This window comes from Octopus bimaculoides, chromosome 1 (assembly GCF_046866305.1).
Source record: "Octopus bimaculoides isolate indiv1 chromosome 1, ASM4686630v1, whole genome shotgun sequence".
NCBI classification, from domain to species: Eukaryota; Metazoa; Mollusca; class Cephalopoda; order Octopoda; family Octopodidae; genus Octopus; species Octopus bimaculoides.
The window spans coordinates 130,938,364-130,963,301 of NC_142928.1; the positions used below are offsets into that span (position 1 = coordinate 130,938,364).

The following is a 24,938-nucleotide window of genomic DNA, read 5'->3' on the forward strand; positions in this document are numbered from 1 at the left end:
ACACCTAATCTTCTCAAATCACACCCTACTGTCTGAAAAAGAATACATTGGATGATAGGAAGGCCACAGTCAGAATACTTTTAATCATGGGTTATCTCAATCCAATCAGGCACAGGGCCAAACAACAATAAAATCAATCTTAATTTCAATCATATAATTGTTGTGGCTGTTTTTGTTAATGTAATTGCTGACCTGGTCAAAGATGTTTGAGGCATCTATGGCATTAATCTGTAAGAGGTGTGTCAATGAGGAACCACCATACAGTCTTTTCCTTTAAGAAAGTGCTATCAAATCTTCCACAAATAATATTAAAGCTTAAAAATAGAAAGAAAAACATTTTATAAAGTAGTCCTAGATACATTACACCTGAAAATAATACCAGGACAGTCATAGGTGGAATGTCTAATCATAGGTCTGCTGGATCAGAGATGACCTGGGGGTAAATGATAAGGAAGAAGAGAACTTAAACTGGAGAAAAACACATTTCGTGTGTCACAAGATCTGAATATATTGGCCAAACATCATTCGATAAAGACCTAACAAAAATTATGAGGATTCTATATTTGAAATTTTAACATTTGCAACAACAGTAAGTAAAAGAGTCTCAGTAGAATGTCAGTTAAATCCATGATTTCAACCAGGGGAGATATGAAAGATATACTTTTACTTGTCTTAGCCAGAGGCTGTGGCCATACTGGAGCATAAATCTTAAGTATTTATGCTTGTTGGTTATCCCCAGTCAAACAGAATCAAAAAAACTTATGATCACAGAAATTCCAGCTATGAACATCAGTATTTTTCTTAGACACTGTATATAAGACTAGAATATCCAATGTCCGTTTTTAAAGTCAGTAGGGTGTAATTTGTGGGAAATTTTGTTGGCTCAAATAAACATTCATTGTTTACATGTAAACATTGTTTCACAATGGTAGATGGTATTTAGAATGATGCCACATGTTTCTGAGTTCATTTTCTTTCAAGGAAACCTCCTATATTATGATTAAATAAACATTTGTAAAATACTGTAGTTAATTATGCTGAATATTAAAAAAAAAAAAATTTCCTGTGTGTTTCCCATCTTAGAAAAAGTACATTGTCATATCCCTGTGTTGTAAGAGACAAAAGGTTGGCATCAGAAAGGGCATCTGGTCATGAAACACTGCCTCAAAAAGGATCCTATAAGGAGTATAACATACAGGTGGGGTACAGCCCAAAGTAACCCATGGCAGTCCCCACCCTTTTTGTCAAAGCTAAAGGTCAAGAATCTGGCCATAACAGAGAAGAATTCAATCCATTTATGATGGCTAAGTGTCTGTTAATTTTACTTACTTTTGCTTCAAACTGCTGATTCATCATTTCCAGTTCTCGTTCTAAATCTTTTACTTGGACTTGGCTGGTTTCTAAGGTATTTTGAAGCTGAATAAACAAGCAAGAACAATTTTGATATTTTCAACTTCAAAAAATGAAGGAGCAAACTGTTATTCTTTTTCTTTTTAGCTGTTTATAAGCAATATTTCCATGATGCAGTCTTCTAACATTTCTATTTAATAATAACCAATATGTTGGTTTGTTGATTTCTCCAGCCACACTTTACATCATATAGAGAGAGGGGGGAAAGAGTATGAAAGAGTGATAGAGAGAGAGTTAACATAAGAAATGCAGAATGAGTGCACATATTAGGTTTGGTGGCAGGCAATGAATAAAGGAATGCTCCCCACTACGCAATGAATGAAAATAACCAAGATAGAAGAAGAGGAGAGGAGTAAATGACAGTAGTTATGGAAGGAATTATATTGAAGAGAATGATGGATGTGTACATACACTCATGCATGTATGAAATAAAAGACCAAACTGGTTGTGTGATTGACTAACAATTTAAAAAACCTAAATAGCACATATACATGTAGTGTATATAACTTGATATACACAGTATTGGGGAAAATACATTTTTGCTTTATTTCATAGTTTATATTCACAAAGTTAAATAATAATAAAAAAATGGAGACCAACTTACTCTCCATATTGATTTTATATTATGGAAGTTCACAAACACACATTCACTCTTTCTCTTACACAAACACAAGAAATTGATGGCTGCTTTAGAAAAATACAGTGATCTTTTGTTTTAAGAATATATAACTGTGGGATTGTAAAAATAAATAAAATATAGCCAAGAATGTACAAAAACTGGAAAATGCATTTGCATCTCACAGAACATATAACAGTAATGGTAAACATTATTAATTAAATAACTTTACAATAAGTCTCAAACCTTGTCAGTTTGTTGTTTCACCTCATTCAAGGATTGTTCTTTCTTATGCAACTGACCCTGCATATCGGTACGCATTTCTGCCAGTTGGGTTTGAAGTGAAGAAATTTCTGAATTCCGTTCTTCAACAGTTTTCTCTAACTGAAAGACAAGTAAATAAGATAATAATAATGATTTTAAGTTAATCTAGGTAGTAAAAGACCATGCAGTTATTAATTAATATAAGGTAAAATTGAATCTAGGGTGCAGGCATAGCTGCGTGGTTAAGAAGTTTGCTTTACAACCACATGTGCCTGGGTTCGATTTCATTGAATGCATGCCTGTTGCTAAGGGGATGTATTGGGTGTGACTGCCCCCTCAGATTTAGAAAATACAGTTTACAAAAATCTTCCTGCAATACAAATTAGTGATCACCTATAATATTCTGAACCACCCCCAGACACCAAAGTCTGGTGACAGGTTTGATCACATGGCACTTTAGGCAGACATCTTAACTGTTTTGGCTTCACTAATAGTTTTGTAGTGAAACTACCTCCCGCCATTAGATACAAAACTGCTATCGCCATTCTTCTCATTTAAATATAAACAAACGCGAACGTAGGGGAAAACACCAGCCTTGTCATCACGTGACTGATTATTATTTGAAGCGGCAAATTCTTCGAACCTTTCCTGCCAGAACGCAAACTGACCAATCACGGTCCCTAATAAGGTCACGTGATAGAGTATTAAACTGAAGCCATCGGGAGCCAATAGTTTTGTTATAAATAGCTTTAACTTGGCGGCCAAATTTGTCTCGGTCCAGTTTCTCTTTGAGACTGTTCCGTGTACCACACGACAGCAGCAGCAACAATCAGCCAGCGACCACTTCAACAGCTTCGTCCAGCCAACGATGACCACCGCCGTCGCCATATCAGCAACACGTTTCTATGACTACTATCCAGCATCATCGTCATGACCAATACGATTACTACCAAGCAGCCTCAATCTCCACCAGCGTCAACACGACTTTCTATGTACACCAAACTACCGCGGCACATCTCTCTCTTCGATTCTGTTAGGTGACTTAACTTCACCACGATAATAAACAGACAAGATTCTCAGCCAGCGACGAACATCTGTATAACAAGAATCACGGCCCGGCATCGATGCCACGACATCACAACTAGTGATCAGCTCTGCCACACTCAGCCAACTCACTTCACATACAGATTCATATTATTGTGTACCCAAGAACTGGTATAATTGCTCACGTGTCATTTACTGACTCTCTATTTGCTGTAATATTTCACATACACATACATGTATCACTCACATACATACTTTTCTTTGTACGACGGCCTGTCTTTGATTATGTTATTATATGTCGCATTCACACTCACACATAGACATACATCTTTAACGCTACAATAAATATCTCTGTTATTCATCTTATACGGTTGTGGTCTTTCATTACTGGTCACATATGTTATCGTCGTATAACATATCAAGTATATCATCCATTGATATATATATTGTGTGTTCGACCGTGTGACGCGTTTAAATAAAAGGAGTCCTCTGTTTTTCCATTCGTCACCATTTCTCCTTTTTTCGAGTTCGCACGGTCGTCCCTTACAGTTTGTAAGCAAAATCTGCTAGACATCCACTTTCCACTTCCAAACTACATCCACTTTCCAAACTTACATGGGCTGGATAGGTCAACACAATTTGAGTAATTTATTATTTGGAGTTATTGCCCTCCTAACTGGGTTGGAGGTTCACATTTTGTGTGTTCATTTCAATTTTGGTACGATTTATGTGGTTGAATGCCTATCCTAACACCAACCATTTTACAGTGTACTGGGTGTATTCTATTATGGCACCATCACTAGAGATGTTGTACACACACACATGATTACATCAGCACAGAATGAGAACTGATATATTTGAGTGGGACATCTGACTCAATTATTTTTTCTAAGGCCAATGTCCATTTTGCACCTTATGATCATGAGAAAAATGAAAATATTGAGGTAGGGATAATCAACTAAGAAACTCTTTAAAGTAATGCCCCAGTATGACAGTAGTCCAATGATTGAAACCAGTTAGAGAAAGAGAATCCATGCTGCAAATAAAATTTTTTCTAGAATCACAATAGGAGAAAATACTTGGTAATAATGAAGTGAAAGTCTTTTGCAATGGAGTCCCTGGAAATGTTGTCACACAACAGAACTATGTGGATTTAGCTGAAAGAATGAACTTTACAGCATCTAATATGAGAGGATCAGGCAGACTTTTCAGTTATCAAGGTCATTTAGGTCTCCATAAACACACAAAATTAGAAGTTGATGTTGTTTAACCTTTAAGTGATCTTTCTGATCTCAAAGACTGGATCTAGTTTGTTTGGTTGCCAGCATTTCAAAAATTAAAGTTTATCAAAAATTTTTTAATTGGGCACAGTAATATACTTTTCCAAGCTGAATTGTTAGAGTTATTTCACATTTGCCAGAAATATGTTTTTAAAAAGTTATAGCGGTTTAAAGTTTGATCATTTTCACCCAGTCAGGAAACAGTATTTGGAAGCTGTCATTTTGTGCTTGACTGTACATTTTGTCATAAACATCTGGAAAATAGCACGTGTTGTCAAGAAAGAGTAAACAACACATCTTTTGTAGTTTTAAGCATTGCGATAGCACGAACTTAAAAGATTTATCCAAAAACGTAATTTAACTGTTATTTTTAACCACCTCAATGACAAAAAGAAATGAGTAAACAGTTTTAAGCATTCAACATGCATTTAATGAAAATCTGATAACACGTTACATGCCATAAACACATTTACAATTTTTCCCATGGTTTCAATCTTTAACAGAAAAGATTTGGAAGAATTAGATGAAAGTTCTCCAGTAATTTTCTTTCATGTAAATAAATGTTTAAGTTAATTTTAAAATTTGCCAGTGAAATCTTATAAAATGACAATGTTCTAAAAAGATGTATATGTTTATATGTTATATATGAAAATAAAAGAGTGAACAAAATATGCTTAAAAAACAAACATTTAAGCAACACATTTACAAAATATTTTTAAAATTAAAAATGAAAGTTAGCAATACACTCAATCAATTTCTCAAACAAACCACAATTTTTGAATCTTCTGCTCCACATAAATTCACCATAGAATGGTGACTGCCACAGTGTCGTTTATTACCTCACTTCACAGAGCCCCATGCACTCTCCACTTGTTGGGTGTAGGTACCATCTTTCAGGTTAATACTGTGGTTCACAGTTCTATGCTCAAAATTGTAACCATCAATTTCAGGAATGTGAGAGTACACCCACCACAAATTGCTGAAAATTGTGGTTGCTGGAAGAATCGAGTGATGTATGCATTCTTCCAGTATGTCACGATTCCAACATGGCACTGCATACAGAAAAATCTGTCTGGTCTTGCGACACACTTCTGTAAACCTAATGCTCAAATAGGACCCTTTCTTGGTTGTACTTACATCTTGAGAAAACTGTTTTGTTGATCTTAACAATCTTCCCAGGTCCACCAACTTGAATTGGATGACTGAGCAAGTCCTCCACACATATTTCTCTGATATAGTTGTTATAATCAATGGCTGTGCTACAGCTCATCCCCAGTTCCTCAATACAAAACTAGACTGAAGTCAATTCCTTAACCCATGAGTAAAGGAAGAGTACCACAGACCTAAGAGGAAGGGTACCACCTTCAAAACATGTGTCTTTCTCGCAGACAAAAGAATTCTCATGTTCCGCTTGTTACTATGGAAACAGGCATGAATGTGTCTGTGGTTTACGATTAGCTAAAATTACCAAAATTTTCAAACTTTAATTGCTAATAACTCTTTATTTATTGATTTATAGGGAAAATGATTTTCATGTAATTCATTAGCCTATAAGGGTGTATCATTACACTGAATATGAAATCAATTTGAACACAACTAATGCTGGCAACCAAACAGACTAGATCCCAAAGACCTATAACCAAAGGTATTCCAGCCTCAAGAATCTCATCTGTGTTTTTCAGACACAGTATATCTTATCAAGTAGAGGTGCAATGGCCCAGTGGTTAGGGCAGCGGACTCGCAGTTTCGATTCCCAGATCGAGCGTTGTGAGTGTTTATTGACCGAAAACACCTAAAAGCTCCACGAGGCTCCGGCAGGGGATGGTGGCAAACCCAGCTGTACTCTTTCACCACAACTTTCTCTCACTCTTACTTCCTGTTTCTGTTGTGCCTGTAATTCAAAGGGTCAGCCTTGTCACACTCTGTGTCACGCTGAATCTCCCCCGCCTGAGAACTATGTTAAGGGTACACGTGTCTGAGGAGTGCTCAGCCACTTACACGTTAATTTCACGAGCAGGCTGTTCCGTTGATCGGATCAAGTGGAACCCTCGACGTCGTAAGCGATGGAGTGCCAACAACAACAACAACAACAACAACAACAATGTTATCTAATGTGTTCTACTTTTATTAAATCAACAGAGGAAAATTTAGTGAGTTGTTGTTGTTTAGCCCCAGACCGACCCCAACTGAGCAGACCTTTGATCAAAGCAAAGGCATTTTAGCCATGACCAACCTGGATTTTTCTTCCAGACAAAGTAGATCTAGAATTACATTTTCCAATGTTTCCTTCCTTTTTGAACACATTATGGTGCGATTTAAGGTTAACTTGTACAAGATTTGGGAAGTTTTGTTGTAAGGTGAAAAAAACAAACAAAACAAAAAAACAACACATCTGCACTTAACTCGAACTTCTGACCAATTGTCTGTAACTATCTTAAACATATTGTATAACATGTTGTCCAATTTAACATCCCCATCTAAACCTGTTCCTTGTGTGCCTTAAGTAGGGTTCACTCTATTTTAAGTATCCAGACCACGCATTTTTTGTAAAGACACTGGCCTGCAAACATTGTCAAAGATCAGCTAGATAAGTCTGTGAGAGTCTGCAAATATCATGGATATTGTTGCTTCTCACATGACTTATAAAAATTTATTTACAGCAAGAAAAAAAAAAGTTATTACATTTTCTCAAGACAAGTCCCTACGAAAAATAAAGTATAAAGACAAACATTTTATGCTTTATGACAAGTACAAATGATTTACCTTTACAATCCGTTCATTAGTTTCTACTAATTTGGTTTCCTTCTCCTCTAATAATTGTTCTAAAGATGATGTTTTTCCTGCTTTACCATCAAGGTGGCAATGTAGCTCATTGATTTTATTGGAATGCTCCAGAGACATATCTTGATATTTTTTACAATCTTCTTTTAACTGGAACGATGAAGAGACACAAATGACATTGTTATTTTGGTGAAATACTAATTGAAGAAATAACCATCTTTGTAGTGGTTTCTATCTTTGTATTTTTTTTTTATATCTGTGACTGGGTTGCTTTTGAAAATTTTGATATATGAATATGAATTGTAAGAATGTTTCAATGCCTGTATACCTTATCTACATCAAAATTTTATTCAATTAATGGTCTTTGAATATAAATGCAAGGAATACAATAACCTCTCAAATATAAATATAAATTTAATTTTAGCAAATGTGCAAATTGAGGGAAGACAACTTACAAACCTTGCTTATATGTACAAAAGAATGACTATAGAGTGGTTGGACCCAAATTAGTTTAACACTTTAATCCCATCTTGTTTATCATAGTCCTCCAGGCCATAACAGAGGAATTTAAGACTGGCTGCCCTTGGAAGCTCCTCTATGCTGATGACCTTGTTGTATTGCTGAATCACTACCAGAACTAGAGAAGAAATTTCAGGTGTGGAAGCAAAGTATAGACTTAAAGAGCCTTAGAATTAACTTAGCAAAGACCAAAGTCCTGGTAAGAAAGCAGACAAATCAGAAATCCCTTCAAGGAGATAGCCCTGCTCAATATGTGTCAGTAGAAGCTCCATATGGTGTACCCAGTGCAAGCTATGGATACATAAGAGGTGCAGCAATATCAGAGGAAGGTTAACAGATGTGTACTTGCACATCTGTATGTCGCAGATGTGCAAGTACAATAAACATAGGAATGTACAGAAAACAGACACCTTCAATGTCTAGATTGGAGAGGGAGGATCTTTAGAAGTAATAGATAGTTTCTATTACTTAGGCAGCCAAGTTAGCAGTGGGGAATGAAGCTCTGAAAGTGTAGTTAGCAAAATAATTTTAATATTTTACAAAAACCCACTAAGAGGAACCAAATAGAGTCAGAAAGGGTTGTGAAGTACTGTTACAACAAAGAACTAATAACAGAAACTAAATTTTTTCTTCCTTATTATTAACAGTTAACATTAATAAATCATTATATGAAGAAAGTAATTATAATAAAAGAAAGAAAAATTAACTTACTTGTTGATTATCTAGATTTAATTTTGTACAATCATCCTCTTTCTCTTCAAGTTTTTGTTGAAGTTCTCCCAATTGATTTTTGTGAGATACTAATTCTGACTCTAGCTGAGACAGACTTTTACTGTGTTCATCATGTTTCTGCTGGTAGTATTTTAATTCTTCTTCAAACTTAAAAAAAAGAAGTATACATATATGTATTAATGTTTGTATTATGTGTGTGTTTAACTAAACAATTAAGACTGTAACATGTCCAGAGTTGTCACCATACTACCAAAGATCAGATTCACTCCCACTACATTCTATTTTTGATTAACCTCTTAACATATTATCCCATATATTTTTGTTCAGAGATGTCTAGTAAATATATATTTGAACAAAAATATATGTTCACAGTACTCTGAGGTATTTGTCACTTATTTCTAACCCAAAATACTTCGTTCATGATGTTATTCCCATTTTCAATCACTAACTATCAGTAACTATCATTTCTATCAGTAACGTCATAATAAATCATAACTGATCCAAAATAATTTGTGTACTTATTCTTCCTTAAATACAGATTCCAAATAAATAATAAAAAAAGATGATATTTTTGGCATGGAAATTGAAAAAAAATATTCTTGTTAAGAGGTTAATTTCAAATAATTTAAATACACACATCTCCCCTACCGTTCTTGAATTGAACTGAAAAATTTTATAATCATATCAGCCTGAAATGTAAAGTGAGCAAACATTCCTGAGGTAGATGTAAGCTTCAAAAGAACAGTCTCTTTTTTAAGCTGAATCGATATTTACTTACATATATGCCCTTTTCTCACAGATAGATATCTAAGACAAACAGACAAAACAAGCTTTTATGCCTGCTCAAAAGAACAAGTCAGAAGTGTTGTGTGATACTGTAATACAGTATAAAACTTTCCAAAATTTATGACTTATCTCTTTAGGGAATAAATAACTCATAAATATCATTTGCATGAAAAATAATAGTTAAGTTAATGTTAACACATTTAATGATGGAAGCATGAAAAAGTTAACTAAAACCAATTATGTATTGTCAAAACAGTCAATTATCAATGTTAATTTAATTAGGCCTATAAATATGGGAGACAATTTCAGGCATAAGTTTCACCATATTTATTGAACTAGTAATAGAAGAATCACTAATAAAAATTGTACATTGGCTGATGAAGGAAATATATTAGTCAATGACTGGTATAATTTTTCTACACTGTTATCTCTCAACTGGTTTCCAATGCTTTTATTATCTTTTTCAATACATTAATTTGCACATACTCTCATACACATAATTTTACACATGCACGTGCGTGCGCGGGAACGCACACACACATATACTATTTCATGTATTATAGGGAACAAATCATTACTTCTATTGAAGCTGCGTAGGAAAACACATGCACACATGTGAGCACACTCATGTCAAGCTTAACTTACTTTTGTTTTCTCATTCTTGATTTCTAAAATCGAATTATTTTTCTTCTCTACTTGTAGTTCTAGTTGATGAATTGCACTCTGTTTTGAATTCAATTCCGAATGAAGACTGGAAATATAAAGAAGTTTACAATTATGTTACAATTTATTACAAACTGTAACATAATTGTAATATATAACATCATCATCATCATCATTGTCGTTTAACATCCGCTTTCCATGCTAGCATGGGTTGGACGATTTGACTGAGGACTGGTGAACCGGATGGCTGCACCAGGCTCCAATCTGATCTGGCAGAATTTCTACAGCTGGATGCCCTTCTTAACGCTAACCACTCCGAGAGTGTAGTGGGTGCTTTTACGTGCAACTGGCATGAGAGCCAGTCAGGCGGTACTGGCAACGACCACACTCAAAATGTTTTTTATGTGCCACCTGCACAGGAGCCAGTCCAGTGGCACTAGCAACAACCTCACTCGACCTTGCTCAAATGATTTTCTAACATGCCAGTATGGCGACGCTGGTAACGATCACACTCAAATGGTGCTATATACAGGCCACTAGCATGGAAGCCAGACAGCTGCTCTGGCAATGATCACACTCAGACAGTGCTGTTAGTGCTCCACTGGCACAGGTGCCAGTCATCAAATATGGTTCAATTACGATTTCGATTTCACTTGCCCCAACAGGTCTTGCCCCTTCAGTGTCCAATGAAGGAGAGGTTGGCATGAGTGCCAGTTGTCGAAGTTGGTTCAATTTCGATTTCAAATTCACTTGCCTCAACAGGTCTTCGCAAGCAGAGTTTAGTGTCCAATGAAGTAAAGATACGAATGAGTGAGCTGGCTACACTTCTGGCAGAGGCTACAGATTATGCTCTCATAATAATAATGTATATATAATATTTCAAGACAAAACACATAGCAATTCTGTCTTGATTCCAAATCCTAATTTTTCTAGAATTGGTTGTCATTTCTCCTTTAAGAATGAAAATAATAATAATAATAATAAAAAAAGACAACATAATGAGATTAATTCAGTTGACTACATACACCTGTGTCTAAAAAATTGGCTGCTCTGAGCCTCATCAAAAAAAATCAATTATTACATTAAAATGTGAATGGAAAGAATACACAAATGGATCAGGTATTTTATAATCACAAATTTCTACAAATTCCAACATTCTATTCTATTTAAATTGTTGAAATAAGTACTTATATTATTCTGAGGTAAAATCAACAAACTATATTTTCCCTTTTAAGATGATGATGATGATGATTATTATTATTATTATTATTATTGCAGTGAGCTGGCAGAATCGTTAGCATGCTAGATGAAATGCTTAGTGGTATTTGACCTGTCACTTTGTTCTGAGTTCAAATTCTGCCAAGGTTGACTTTGCCTTGCATCCTTTCAGGGTCGATAAATTAAGTACCTGTGAAACACTGGAGTCAATGTAATCAACTAGTCTCCTCCCCTGAACTTACTGGCCTTGTGCCAAAATTTGAAACCATTATCATTATTAGTCGACTTTGCCTTTCATCCTTTTGCAGTCAATAAATTAAGTACCAGTGAGACACTGGGGTCGATGTAATCGGCTAGTCCCCTCCCACCAAATTTCAGGCCTTGTGCCTATAGTAGAAAGGATTATTATATTATTATTATTATTATTATTATAAGTTATCTCTTAAAATAAAAATGAAGAATAACATTGTGTAACACGATTTTTGTTCTTTGGTAGTAACTGTTATTTCCTATTTGCTTAGCCCTACAAAGTATGAAAAATGGCTAATATTTCCTTCAAACTTTGCTTTTGTAATGATATTTATTCAAATCCAGAGAATCTCTCTCAACACATAGCTGTAATGTTCCCCCACTACTCCTGCTCATGATCAATGATGCACATATTATCAGCTGCTAAGGGACATGCTCCAGTGGTTAAGGACAAGCAACTGATAAGAAAATTCATGGTATTGAGCAGAATATTTGCTATAATGATATTTCTGCTTCAGTAACTCAACAGTGAATCTGTCTCAAACAAAATGGAAAACAGGTCAGTTTCAAAACATTGATGTCCAGGTCACTAAAGCAAAGTTTGAAAGGAATAGTAGTCATTTCCTTTAATTTCTAGATAGACAAATAGGAAATTATACATACTGACCGAAGACAAGAAGAAAAAATTGTTGCACAGTGCAATGTAAATGAAACTATATTTTGTCAAATGGAAAAATAACGTCATTCTCTCAATTCCAATTAAATCTAATAAGTCATTTTGTGATTGCTAGGACTCTCCTTTATTATATTACCTGATTAAGCAACTTTGAGCAACCCTAGATTTATAAGCTCATTTTCAATCATAAATTTCAAGAAATTATCTGAACCATTTCTATTTTTTAAAGTTTTTGGTGTAGTTGAAAAGTGACAAAATTAGGAGGAAAATAACAAAATAAAGAGAAAAAAAAAACAACTTTATGACTTACTCAGAAAGATCTGCTGATTTTGGTAAAGAGTTTAATTGAGCTTCAAGATGTCCTACTTGTTTGAGAGTCCTAAAATGGTAAAATGTTGTAGTCCTAGAATTCATTCACATATGAAGACAAACAACAACTCATGCTTAAGTCTGCTCCAAGTTCAAAAACAAAGATCTCAAAAGCATATTCTAATGGGGATATAACAATTTTGTTTTAATTAACAACATAAGGAAATGATCACTGACTATATTAAGAAACAATTTTATACACATTAATTAAACTCCTTAAAGTCGTGACAATACTAGTCCTCACAATCAGTGAATGCCTTACTGTGACTAACACCAGAGCCTACAGTTAAACAAGAACAGACTAAACAATAAGAAAACACATGCATAAACTGTCAGACTACACACCATCATCAATTAGCATCTGTTTCCCATGCTGGCATGGGTTAGACAGTTTGACTGGAACTGGCAAACCGGAGAGCTGCACCAGGATCCAGTCTGTTTTGTCTTGGTTTCTATGGTTGGATGCTCTTCCTAATGCCAACCACCCCACAGAGAATAGTGGATGTCTTTTATGTGTCACTGGTATGGGTGCCTCTTACATGTCATCAGTACTGGCCACAACTATGATTTCACTTAGTTTGATGTGTCTTCTCAAGCATAGCAAATCACCAAAGGTCTTGGTCACTTATCATCGCCTCCATAAGACTCAACATTCTAAGATCATATTTCACCACCTCATCCTACATTTTCCAGAATGCAATGTGATGCTTAACAGAGGTATGGCATATCCAGAGATTTAACTAGCTACTACTTAGCCATATCCAGAGATTTAACCAGCTACTTAACCATAGGTTTGCTCAGAGTTGACCAGAGTTGTCCAACAGTAACAACATTAATTAGCTCATTATTAATATAGTCCTCTTTATTAATGCATCCATATCAACTCAGCTTCATCATCAACATATCTCTTCAGTGACAACAGCCAGCCAATGCTGATGTTATGTAATTATGAATGTAATGCCTTTGGTTTTAGAAGTCAGCTACTATATTTCATATTTGACCAACTACACGTAAATTACAGATACTGTCAAATTAAAAAAAGATAAAAGAAACCATTAATAGTTCATCCTTATCCTCTTCCTCTTCATTTTTACATTTGCTTTCCATACTGACATAGGTTAGATGGGTCATCCTGGCTTTAACCCTTTAGTTACCATATTTCTGCAGAGATGCTCGGTGTTACTTTCAATTAATTTTAAATCAAGCTAGTGTTAGGAACATAAATTGTGACTAAGGTTTGGTGGAAGATTTTAATTCAGAACTTTTGAAAACAAGACATTTGTACCACAGAGCCAGAGGTGGTTTCAGCTAGGTTAGTATCAAAAGGGTTAAGTCAGATCTTATTTCAAGTTACTGCCACTCATACTTCTTATTTTGGTATTGTTTATATAATTTAATATTCCTTCCTGATACTAACTACTTTATGGAATGTATTGGATGCATTTTATTGAGGCAACCAGAAAGGTTATCATGTCCTTGATAAGACTAAAAGGTCCTGTCACCCCAATGTTTCCTTTGCTCATTCAGCAACCACATACTAGGAGGGTAAAAATATACAAAATAATATATAATTAACAAAATACATTTTCAAGTCATGATTGTTGTGAAGGGAAATCTGTTTGATGTTAGTATTGTTTTACAATTGGATATCATTCATAGAATACCAGTGGAGTTTACTTTGTATGTTAGGTACACAGACAAACAAATTAGGTGAAATGAAACAAAAATCTACTTACTCTTCATGCTTTATACGAAGATCATTGTAAAGTTTTTCAAGATCTTCTTTCTCTTTTTCTCGTTCTAAATTTACTTTGTTCATCAAAGTCTGAACGGAAATTAGTTCTTGTTTTAGGACAGTTGCATCATCTTCTTCGGGTCTAAATACATAATAAAACAACAATTTTTTTTTGTTTCCACTTCATGTGTAGAAAAGATATATGGTAATGCAGAAATACAGAATGCATCTTAACATGAACACGTTTTTTTCTGTAGAAAAATACTGAATAAAATATATTTTCTACTTGCTGCTAGCCACTGAATGTGACCAGCCTAAGAAATAAAAAAGAATAGTGTAAATGGTAAAAAAGACTACTATTTCAAAGTTATGAAATGTTAGTTCAAAGTAAAGTACATAATCTGAAAAGAGGGTCTAATATTTATGAATGACTCATAAGCATATCTGATAAAATCAGAAGTGTGTGTGTTTCTGAATGCATATACACATATATCATCATTACTTTTACATATTTTTTTATATGATGGCATGGATTGAACAAGACACCTTAAAGCAGCATTAAATGATTCAACCAATCTCCCCTAACCCTTCTGTTACTATATTTCTGTTGAAATAAGAACTTGGTAAACTAACTTAGTCTGTATTAAGTTGGTATTTCAAACATAAATTTGTGTGAAACTTTGATGGAAGGTTTTAATTTAGATTACTTTAAAATAGGCAATCTATATCATAGAACATACATACAGGCTTGTCTTTTACATCCATACAAACAGGCTTGTCCTTTACATCCATACAAACAGGCTTGTCCTCTACAGGTGCTGGTGCCACATAAAATGCCCTTGTGCCAGTACTGCATAAATGTACCTGTGCCAGTGGCACATAAAAAGCACCCAGCACACTCTGTAAAATGGTTGGCATTAGGAAGGGAATCCAGCCATAGAAACCATGCTACAACAGACATTTGGAGTCTGGACAACTCTCTGGCTGGCCAGACTCTTGTCAAACCAGCCAACCCATGCCATCATGGGAAACAGATGTTAAATGATAATGATGAGAACCAAAAGCAGTTTCAGGCAGGTTGGTATCAAAAGGGTTAACAGCAACAATGCTGGTCTATCTCTTATCAGGTAACCCATGGAAAGATTTAAATCCAGCAATGCAAACTAATATAAAAAACATGACAGCTATCATGTTTGCATGACTTACAGAAGTGAGTTACAACTCACCAGGGAATCTACTGGAAAACAAAATGGGTGAATTTAAATAGTAAAGTGACTTTGTTGGAGGCATAAATAATTTTTTTTTTACCTTAGAGAGAGTTGATTCTCTAATTTCTCAACTTGTTGAGTTTTATCTTCAAGTTGTTGCTGAAGAAATTAAATTAAAAATATTTAAACTTCAATAATAATTTTTAAAAAATTGATTTTCACTAATTATTTTTTTAATTATAAATTGGGGTGGATTTGAAAATTTGGACATTTGCATACAGATTGTTGCATGGGATATCATCAATGCTATAATAGACTTAAAAGGAAGATGAAGCAAATGTTTGTTGAAACAGCACATTTTATTAAATTCTTTATTACTTCACATTCTATCTTAAATATGTTTCCAACATGTTACCTGGAGTTAAAGTTTTCAATTTCTGGCATATTTATGAGTTGAAATCTTACCACAATCTTTATAGTTAGCATATTCTGCTTCCTTTAGTCTACCTAACTGAGAACAGAGTCCACTCTTACATTGCTGGTAACATTTCAAATGTAACACCATTTGACCCAACAATGTGTGTGTATGTGTGTATCTAAGTCATCTTTCCCTTTTTAAGCAAGTTGGTGTAATTTGAAGATCTGTTTTATTTCCATTAGGTCAAGTGGCCACTTAGTAGCCCCCACTCACTTGCTCACATTCATATATGAAAATCTGATGAACACATGATAGGACCAAATGAGAAAAATTGGTGCACAAGATCAAATCATAAAGAAAGTATATTTAAAACAATTGAAAAGAAAAAAAATTAATCCCAATAAAGGAATAAAATAATTGCTTCACCTTTAATGTAGCAATGTGATCTTCAAGAGCTGCTTTCTGTCCAAAAACCTCATCTGCTAAAGCTTTGGCTGTTACAATATCACCTGCCTGTTAAAGAAATAATAAAGTATTTATAAAAATAATAATGGTGTTAGAAATATTAGTAAAATTAACTGTACTTCCACCAATGACAATTTTGTACCTTTAGCTACCAGATTCCAAGAGTCAGTACATGATGGAACCAGTTCATGACAATCAACAGAATTCTGGAAATGGCATTATTTTTGACTTGTTTAAATTATTAATTCTGCCTGACAGTGGTGTTGCATACAGGAATATACTTGCAGTGAGGTGTACTTCAGCTTCTAAAGTCTTGAACAACAAGCAATAAGAATCCTTGCTAAAAATGATAAAGTGCCCACAATATCTTACAATCTTTCTTGGATATTCTATATACACCACATAGCAAAACTTGCATCTCAATATCTAACCTTCCTTTTCAGGGCCAGGAAATACTTCAGCTATTTCATTTCCGTACTCTTGAGAATGCATGGATGTCTCAAAATCTCATTTATAATCCTCTTTAAGATTTTGTATATGCAATGGGATTCCTTTTGACACTTTGAAAAAAAAAAAGTGATCAGTATATACTAACAAATGTTCTAAAAATCATACTTTTAATGGTTGGTTGCCATCGTTATACCAAACTTTAATCCCAGCAAATGATCAAATAAAATAAAACTCCACGTAAAATAAGTTGGTATGTATAATAATAGCTTATGAGATTGATGCAGTTGATGTTTAGCTCAAACATTTGAAGATCAATATTTGAGGGATAAAATCCCAGAAGAATATCATGATGTGGAGGGAAAACTATGTGAAGATTTAAGTGTAGTGCCTCAGAGAGAGAGAGAGAGAGAGAGAGAGAGAGAGAGAGAGAGAGGTCTGGGCGGAGATGGTATACAAAGGCTGGATGAAGACAGCTGTGTCACACCCTAGCAGTAGAGGGAACCTGTGGAAGAGGTAGACCCAAGAAGACCTAGGATGAGGTGGTGAAGCATGACCTTCAAACGCTGGGCCTCACTGAGGCAATGACAAGTGACTGAGACTTTTGGAGTTATGCTGTGCTTGAGAAGATTTGGCAAGCCAAGTGAGACTGTAACCATGGCCTATGCCAGAGCAGCATAACCAGCCCATTTAAGAGTACCCTTCAATCATTGGGCAATAAACTCCACTTGCGAAGACTTGTTGAGGCAAGTGAAGTTGTCGGGGCCGATGACAGTACCACCTGATTGGCACCCATGCCAGTGGTACATATAAAGCATCATTCAAGCATGGTCGATGCCAGTGCCGCTTTCACTGGCCCTCATGCTAGTGGCACGTAAAAAGCACCCACTACACTCTCAGAGTGGTTGGTGTTAGGAAGGGCAACCAGCTGTATAAACTTTACCAGATCGGATTGGAGCTTGGTGCAGCCTTCTGGTTTACCAGCCCTCAGTCAAACTGTCCAACCCATACCAGCATGAAAAGCAGACATTAAACGATGACGACAACGATGATGATGATACAGGGTTGGCCAAAAGTCACCTGACAGTAAATCAAAACAATTTAATTCCAAGATTTATTTATGTTTAACAACTGAATGAATTTAATAAAAGCATCTAAATATGAAACATGAAAATTGTTCAAACTGAAATCCTTTCTGAGCGATACATTTTTCTATTTGAGTCAGTACAGAATTGCAGATAATGTTTATGGAATTTGGTTTTACTGTCAGGTGACTTTTGGCCAACCCTGTGTAAGTTAATATTTTTTGCTGTCAATATATTTTTGCATATTATTTCATAGTAATGAAACCTTTTGTAAACAGTTTATTTTATTAATGCCTACTGCCTACTATGAGTACTTAGTCAAAGTATGTGCATGGATGATACAACTGGACATCAACATTGGCTGTCACATTTATACTGCATCTCAGTAGTACCAATAAGTCATTATTATATATTGGTTTCAAATTTTGGCACAAGGCCAGCAATTTTGGGGGTGGGGGTAAGTTGATTACATTGATTCCAGTGCTCACTGGTATTCATTTTATCAACCCCTAAAGGATGAAAGGCAAAATTGACCTGGGTGGAATTTAAACTCAGAATATAAAGATAGATAGAATGCCACTATGCATTCTGTCTGGTATGCTAACGAATCTGCTAGCTTTCCGCCTTAAGCCATTATTATATATTAAAATTCAAATTGGTAATAATAACTTACCAACTTTGCTGCCTTTTGTTCAATACCTGCTTTTACTTGGTTAACTTCTACAAGTTGTTTTTTGGTTTCAGTTAAGTCTGTGGCCATAGCTCGCAATTCTTTAGCACCTGTTGACAGAACATGAAAAATATTAAGAGCAATAGAAAAAAAATCAAACATGAAACTGTAAGTCCCTGCTGAAATGCTGAACAAATGTTTTTGCAGAAATTGAATAATTTCCCACTAGACATATGTTAAAAGCTAAACTGGAATTCATGAATAGAGAAATAAATTTTCCTTTGACAGCACCTGTGCCCAGCGTCGCCTTCCTGGCACTTGTGCCAGTGGCATGTGTAAAGACATTCGAGTGAGATCGTTGCCAGTGCCACTGGACTGGCTCCTGTGCAGGTGGCATGTAAAATATACCATTTTGAGCGTGGCTGTTGTCAGTACCGCCTGACTGGCCTTCGTGCCGGTGGCGCGTAAAAGCACCCACTACACTCTCAGAGTGGTTGGCGTTAGGAAGGGCATCCAGCTGTAGAAATCAGATTGGTGCCTGGTGTAGCCATCTGGTTCACCAGTCCTCAGTCAAATTGTCCAACCCATGCTAGCATGGAAAGCAGATGTTAAACGAAGATGATGATAATGTTAAATTGTCAATTTCTAAATACTTACTGACATTTTGATTTTCTTCAAAAGACTTCATCTGAACTCGGTAAAATTCAAATTCTTCTCGTTCCTGTTGGACAACAAAAACACAGCTAATAACATTTTAGTTTAACTATACATTTCTCTTTGTGACATATTCCTTATACAAGCACATGTGCATAAATTTAGAACGGTATTGAAATTGAAAGTATGTCTTTCATGTAAATTTGAAGATTATTTCTGACATAAATAAAGTGAAATGGATATAGATGAGGATGGAAATAAAGTTGTGCAATTAATCCTATTCTGTTAAAACAACCCACATGCACTCACAATACTTTAGAATGATACAACAACTTAGATTGCCATTTATAACAAAACTAAACAGTCATGGAACAGATAAACAAACTAAAATAGAAGTCAAGCTTTGAAAATGAACCTCTTATATTTGCTGTTGTCTAATATGTTACCAGTTCAAAACTGTGACCAGTTAAAAAAAATTCATGAAACTTATGACCATCTCTGCAATACAAATACATTCTTAGAGAGACACACATGTACCACTATATTTCCTTCTCCTTATGTACAGGTAGTGTTACAAGTCAACAAGGCTGTTCACCATGACTATGTCCTTTTATTTACACAATGTATCTTTATCATGAGGCATTGAGAAGGACCAAGAGAGTAATGGTGAGAGAAATGTGCGGAATGAAGCTGTTTGATAAGAGGAAGACTGAGGACTTGATGGGGATGCTGGGGTTGGAGGAATCAGTGGAATGGCTGGCAAGGGCGAATGGAGTGTGGTGGTATGGGCATGGATTGAGGAGGGATGAGGAGCATGTTCTGAGGAGGGTGTTTGAGTTTGAGGTAAATGGACTGAGAAAGCAAGGCCGACCAAGGAAAACGTGGAAAGGACAGGTGGAAGAAGAGATTGAGAGGGTTGGCTTGAGAAGGGAGGATGCCCGCAAGATGGTGAGACGGTGTGAGGGTGGCTGCTAAGGCCTTGAGGTAGATCCGGCCACCCTTGTTAACTGGGCCAAAACCTAGATTTAAAACACTGGATGATGATGATGATCTTAGAGCTAGCCTCTATCCTAGCCAAACTCTTCAATCCCTTCTCCTCCTCTCTCTCTCCAAGGACATAGCTCAATCCTTGGAAACCTGCTGCCAGACATCCCAATCTTGAGAACAACCCTTCTGATCCTATCATACTTCTTCCAACATCTCAAAAGTGATGGGGTCAGCACAAATAACAATTGTTTCCAACACCTGGAATCTCTTTCCCTTCTTAATAACCATTATCAGTACAGAATTTGTAAAACCAAATCTATTGGATATCTACTCATCTGAGTTACTCACCAGTGATCACTTACACAAGAGAAGTTTGGTGAAAACAACACAAGTACATACACAACAGAACATACAAATGTAACATAACATACAAAACCCAAGCACACATACACAAAAACTTAGAAATATGTTTAGAAGTGAACATTGCTCTGTTACAAACAATGCAATGGCATTTACCTTCTTTGTGAAAGGCATTGCACCATCAGTTCCCTCCTGGTATTTCTCAAGTTCTTTCTTTAACTCAGTGACATACCATTGCTCATCTTTTAGCTGTTTCTTTAGTTCTTCCATCTGTGACCTGAGGGAGAGATTAATATCTTATTTTTAAACAAAATGTCCTTCTTCTCGTGAAAAGGAGAGTATAGTCTATAGAATAGGCTCTAATATAATACTAGCATTTCTTTCTTCATTCCTGTTCAAAAAGTAGATATAAAATTGATGTCATCTTTTATTGCAGCCACATAAATTGTTTCTGGACAAGATACATAATTCTTTAAACATCTGGTGCAGACAGTTAATACAAGGAATAATATTTTTTCTTCATAATATTTGGCAAGATAAGAAGTTTGAATCTGAAATTAAGGAACAAGGAAGAAGCATGAAATATACATATTTAACCTTCCTTTTGTTGCCTACTTATTATGAAGTTCTTAAAAATTTCTAGTCAGTGGAAATCATGTATAGCATATTTCATTCTTTGTAAAACTCATCAACATGACATAATCCAAGGTATATTAATTAAGCATCTTATGAAAAGTGAGACATTTCTTAAATAAAAGAAAATAATTGTAGCCTAGAAGAAATTATTTGTCTCAGCTTACTGCAATGAGAAATAGACAACAAATCTCTAGAGAGGTTACAAGCAGTAAAACTAGAAAACTATCCCTCAATGAATGATGGGTTAACTCAAACAAAGAACTTGAACTTAAACATACTAAGATATCATAAAACACAACCCAGTTCTATCTGCACCAATAAAAGTACTGAAAAAAATATTCTCTCAAAAAAGTTAAGGTATTGCTCATATCCTGGAAAAGCATTCTTTTACTAAAAAGTGATTAAGTGGGGGAAAAAGATATATGGTTAATACAGAACTTAAAGAATAACCAAAATATATAAAAGTGGTGCTGTCATAAGGCCTAGCACACTGAGCAGTTGGTTGGTGGCTCATGAATCTATGAATCCAGTGCTAACCTATGTATGCTGTAGCTCATTGTCAGTAAATAACTTTGATAGGCCCTAGAGTATTGCTTTGATTAGGACTCTATAATGCTGTATAGATGGCTCTGTACTCAAGAGAATAATCCATAGAATGAAGGACATGTAATTCTCTTGTACTTAAGCTGAGAAGCAGTAAGTGAAAGCAAATGAAGAGATAGGTGAAACAGGCAGAATCAAAGGGATGTGAGAAGTAGATTGCAAATAATAGTACAAAACAAAAGGTGATGACATAAAACAATGAAGGGCAAGCGATTCAAGATTTTCATTAAGAATGAGTTTAATATAGCATGAAGCAGTTTAACAAAGAGGAGTTGAAAGAAATCTTTTCAAAATATTCAATATCACTTATTTTTCCATCATTGGATGGGTTCCAAAGCATCTTGTCTCCTGTCATCTGGCAACAACACATATCAACTTCACAGTCACAGCCTTTACAACTGGACACTCATCCTTTATCTAACCACCTTATGGGAAGGATAGTGGGAGCATTTTATGGTGCCACCAGCACTAATGAGATTGTTTACGGTAGGACTAAAGTGTCCCTTCCAGCCTATATTAGTTCTTATTTGGTGTTACTACCTTCCTAATGAGTTGCCTACACCTATGATGTTCGAGTCAATTTTGTTTATCACTCCCTTATTATCACACATGTACATATATGTGCTCACTGAGCATTCTGTTACAACACTTATAGCAAGAAACATTAAGTTCACCAAACACATCTACTCATGCTATCTTTTCTAAGCAAAACTTTCTTAACATCAATATAGTAAATTTTCTCTACACCAACATTCACATCACTTACTGAGGACTCCCACAATTACTAACAGTATGTAGAAGATATATTCATAAACTATATTTTCTACACTATTATCTCAGTACTATAACTGACCACCTGTTTAATATTGGAATTAGGTTTTTTTTTTATATCTGCTTTCCAGACAAACCTGGTGTAGGTTATATTTCAATCCTAAAGAAGACATGTATCTTAGATTCTCAGAAATATAGAAACTGGACTACATATATAGAAATTAGATGAAGCCAGTTTTATAAGACTATACAGGATAATTGTTAAATGAAGAACCAATTCAAAACCTCTGCTCTTTTGAATTTGTTACTTTCACCTAAATACATCATCCTTACTGTATCTCACCTACATCCAGACTCAATACTAAACAATTTTCCTAATATTGTTTACCTATCTCACTAGAACCATCTATGTGGTCTCTCTAATTATGAACTTTCACCCCTACCACCACCACTGCAAATCAAATCAAATGATAATTACCATAATCTCATTCAGACATTTTGATTTCCCAAACTGAAATATTTACAGACTTTGCTTTGCCACATACTGGTGGCTACTGCTGCTGCTGCTAAAAATAATAATAATAATAATAATAATAATAATAATAATAATAATAATAATAATAACCCTTTCTAATATAGGCACAAAGCCCGAAATTTGAGGGGAGGGGGCTAGTATATTACAGGACCCCCAGTGCTCAACTAATCCTTAATTTATTGACCTTGAAAGAATGAAAGGCAAAATCAACCTCAGTCGAATAATAATAATAATAATAATAACAATAATAGATTTGGATATATTGATGAACCCTAACAAACTTGCCAACATAAGGAGATACATTCTCAAAACAAAAAAATACCAGAAATTGATGATTAAAAAAACATTCAGACAAATACAAAACCAAAATACCAGGACTTACGAATGTATATAAATACAGAAAATAGCACCACTAAACACTGTGCACATCCTATGTAAAGCACTTTCAATACAGTAAAGATAAGAACACCACAACAAACCCAAAATATACAACTTACTTTTCTTCCACTGTTGGAATTTTACCATCATGTACAGACATGTAATGTTTTTCCAAGGCATCTTGAGAGGGTAATGGTTTTTTGCAAAGTGGACAGAGGAAACCTTCCTAAAAAGATTTAGAAAATAAAAAAAGGATTTTGTCCATAAGCATAAACATTTAGATACAGCAGTTAATAACAAAGAGAAATTGTTCTAATTGTGTATAAAAGATAAGCAATGATTTATTGACTGAGAACTTACTGTTGCAATAGAGTTATCAAATGATTTCTCTTGTATACACTTACTCAAGAATAATTAATTGTTAAAGCAAATAAGCTTCGCTTTGCTACAGGGCGCAATTTTAATTATTTTTATCAATCAAACATTTTCTCAGTTCAATACAATAAGTATGTTAGCCTTCACAAAAGTATAAGTGTTTTGCATGCAGAATGTATCTCTGAGAAATTTCTTATAGTCAATATTTTAAGTTACCAAGTTAGTGAATGCTTTTTTTTCACTCAAATTTTTATATGCCTCAAACACCAAGAATCTGGTATGTATGGGTAATACTAGGCTTTATTGAGTAGGTCAGCATTTTCCCTTTCTTTATTAAAAATTGTTACAAGCAAGGCCACAGACTGCTTCTAGATGTGATATTAATGTCATAAAAGCCCTATAGATCTATGCATATTTAAGAAAGCAATAAAATAATTGATAAAATATATAAATGAAATACGAAATAATAAATACAGTAAAGGTGTTAATAAAAAGAAATAAAATGAGATGATGAATAAAAGATCTGATAAAAATATCAAAATGAACAAAACAGCCAGCATTACTATGAATGTCTTGAGTAGGCATAGTACTTAACATAAGATCAACTTCACTTCCTGTCACTACTCAAGTTGTCTCTTGACATTTTGACAGTAATTAATCCTTGAAGCTAATGTCTGTTTATTACAGCTGTAATTTTCATTAATTAAACACTTTTTAGGCTCATACTTTAAGTATATTAGTCCCCAATTAACAAAGGATGTTTATTTATTGTCTTAGTGTTTTAATGGTTGCTATTTTAGTAATAATAAATTTCTCTTTCTCAGTAGCAATTTTTTGCCTCTCACCTTCTGTCTTTACCTGCTTATCTGTCTTGGAACTTTGTCTCACATTAGCTATAAATCTAGCTGCTTTGCATCCTCTAATTCTTTCTTCAGTTACCTGATTCTGACCCCTCCAATGCATAATCATTTCGAACATTTATTAGTTCTTTTCTTCCTATTCTC

At 34.8% G+C, this 24,938-nt stretch overlaps 1 protein-coding gene across 7 annotated transcripts in view; it reads right to left on the bottom strand.

Annotated features, from left to right (window-relative positions):
- LOC106877628 (uncharacterized) overlaps positions 1–24,938 on the bottom strand; it is a 116,191-nt gene that overhangs the window by 60,029 nt on the left and 31,224 nt on the right. For all 7 annotated transcript variants that reach the window (XM_089358277.1, XM_014926574.3, XM_089358288.1 and 4 more), the window contains 13 exons: positions 23,679–23,785; positions 20,793–20,913; positions 19,293–19,356; positions 18,639–18,745; positions 16,395–16,481; positions 15,651–15,709; positions 14,344–14,484; positions 12,549–12,617; positions 10,078–10,183; positions 8,626–8,793; positions 7,378–7,545; positions 2,273–2,410; positions 1,330–1,416 (listed from right to left, as the gene is read on the bottom strand). In XM_089358277.1, coding sequence (XP_089214403.1) covers positions 1,330–1,416; positions 2,273–2,410; positions 7,378–7,545; positions 8,626–8,793; positions 10,078–10,183; positions 12,549–12,617; positions 14,344–14,484; positions 15,651–15,709; positions 16,395–16,481; positions 18,639–18,745; positions 19,293–19,356; positions 20,793–20,913; positions 23,679–23,785 — 1,422 coding nt within the window. The remainder of the gene's footprint in view (positions 1–1,329; positions 1,417–2,272; positions 2,411–7,377; positions 7,546–8,625; positions 8,794–10,077; positions 10,184–12,548; positions 12,618–14,343; positions 14,485–15,650; positions 15,710–16,394; positions 16,482–18,638; positions 18,746–19,292; positions 19,357–20,792; positions 20,914–23,678; positions 23,786–24,938) is intronic.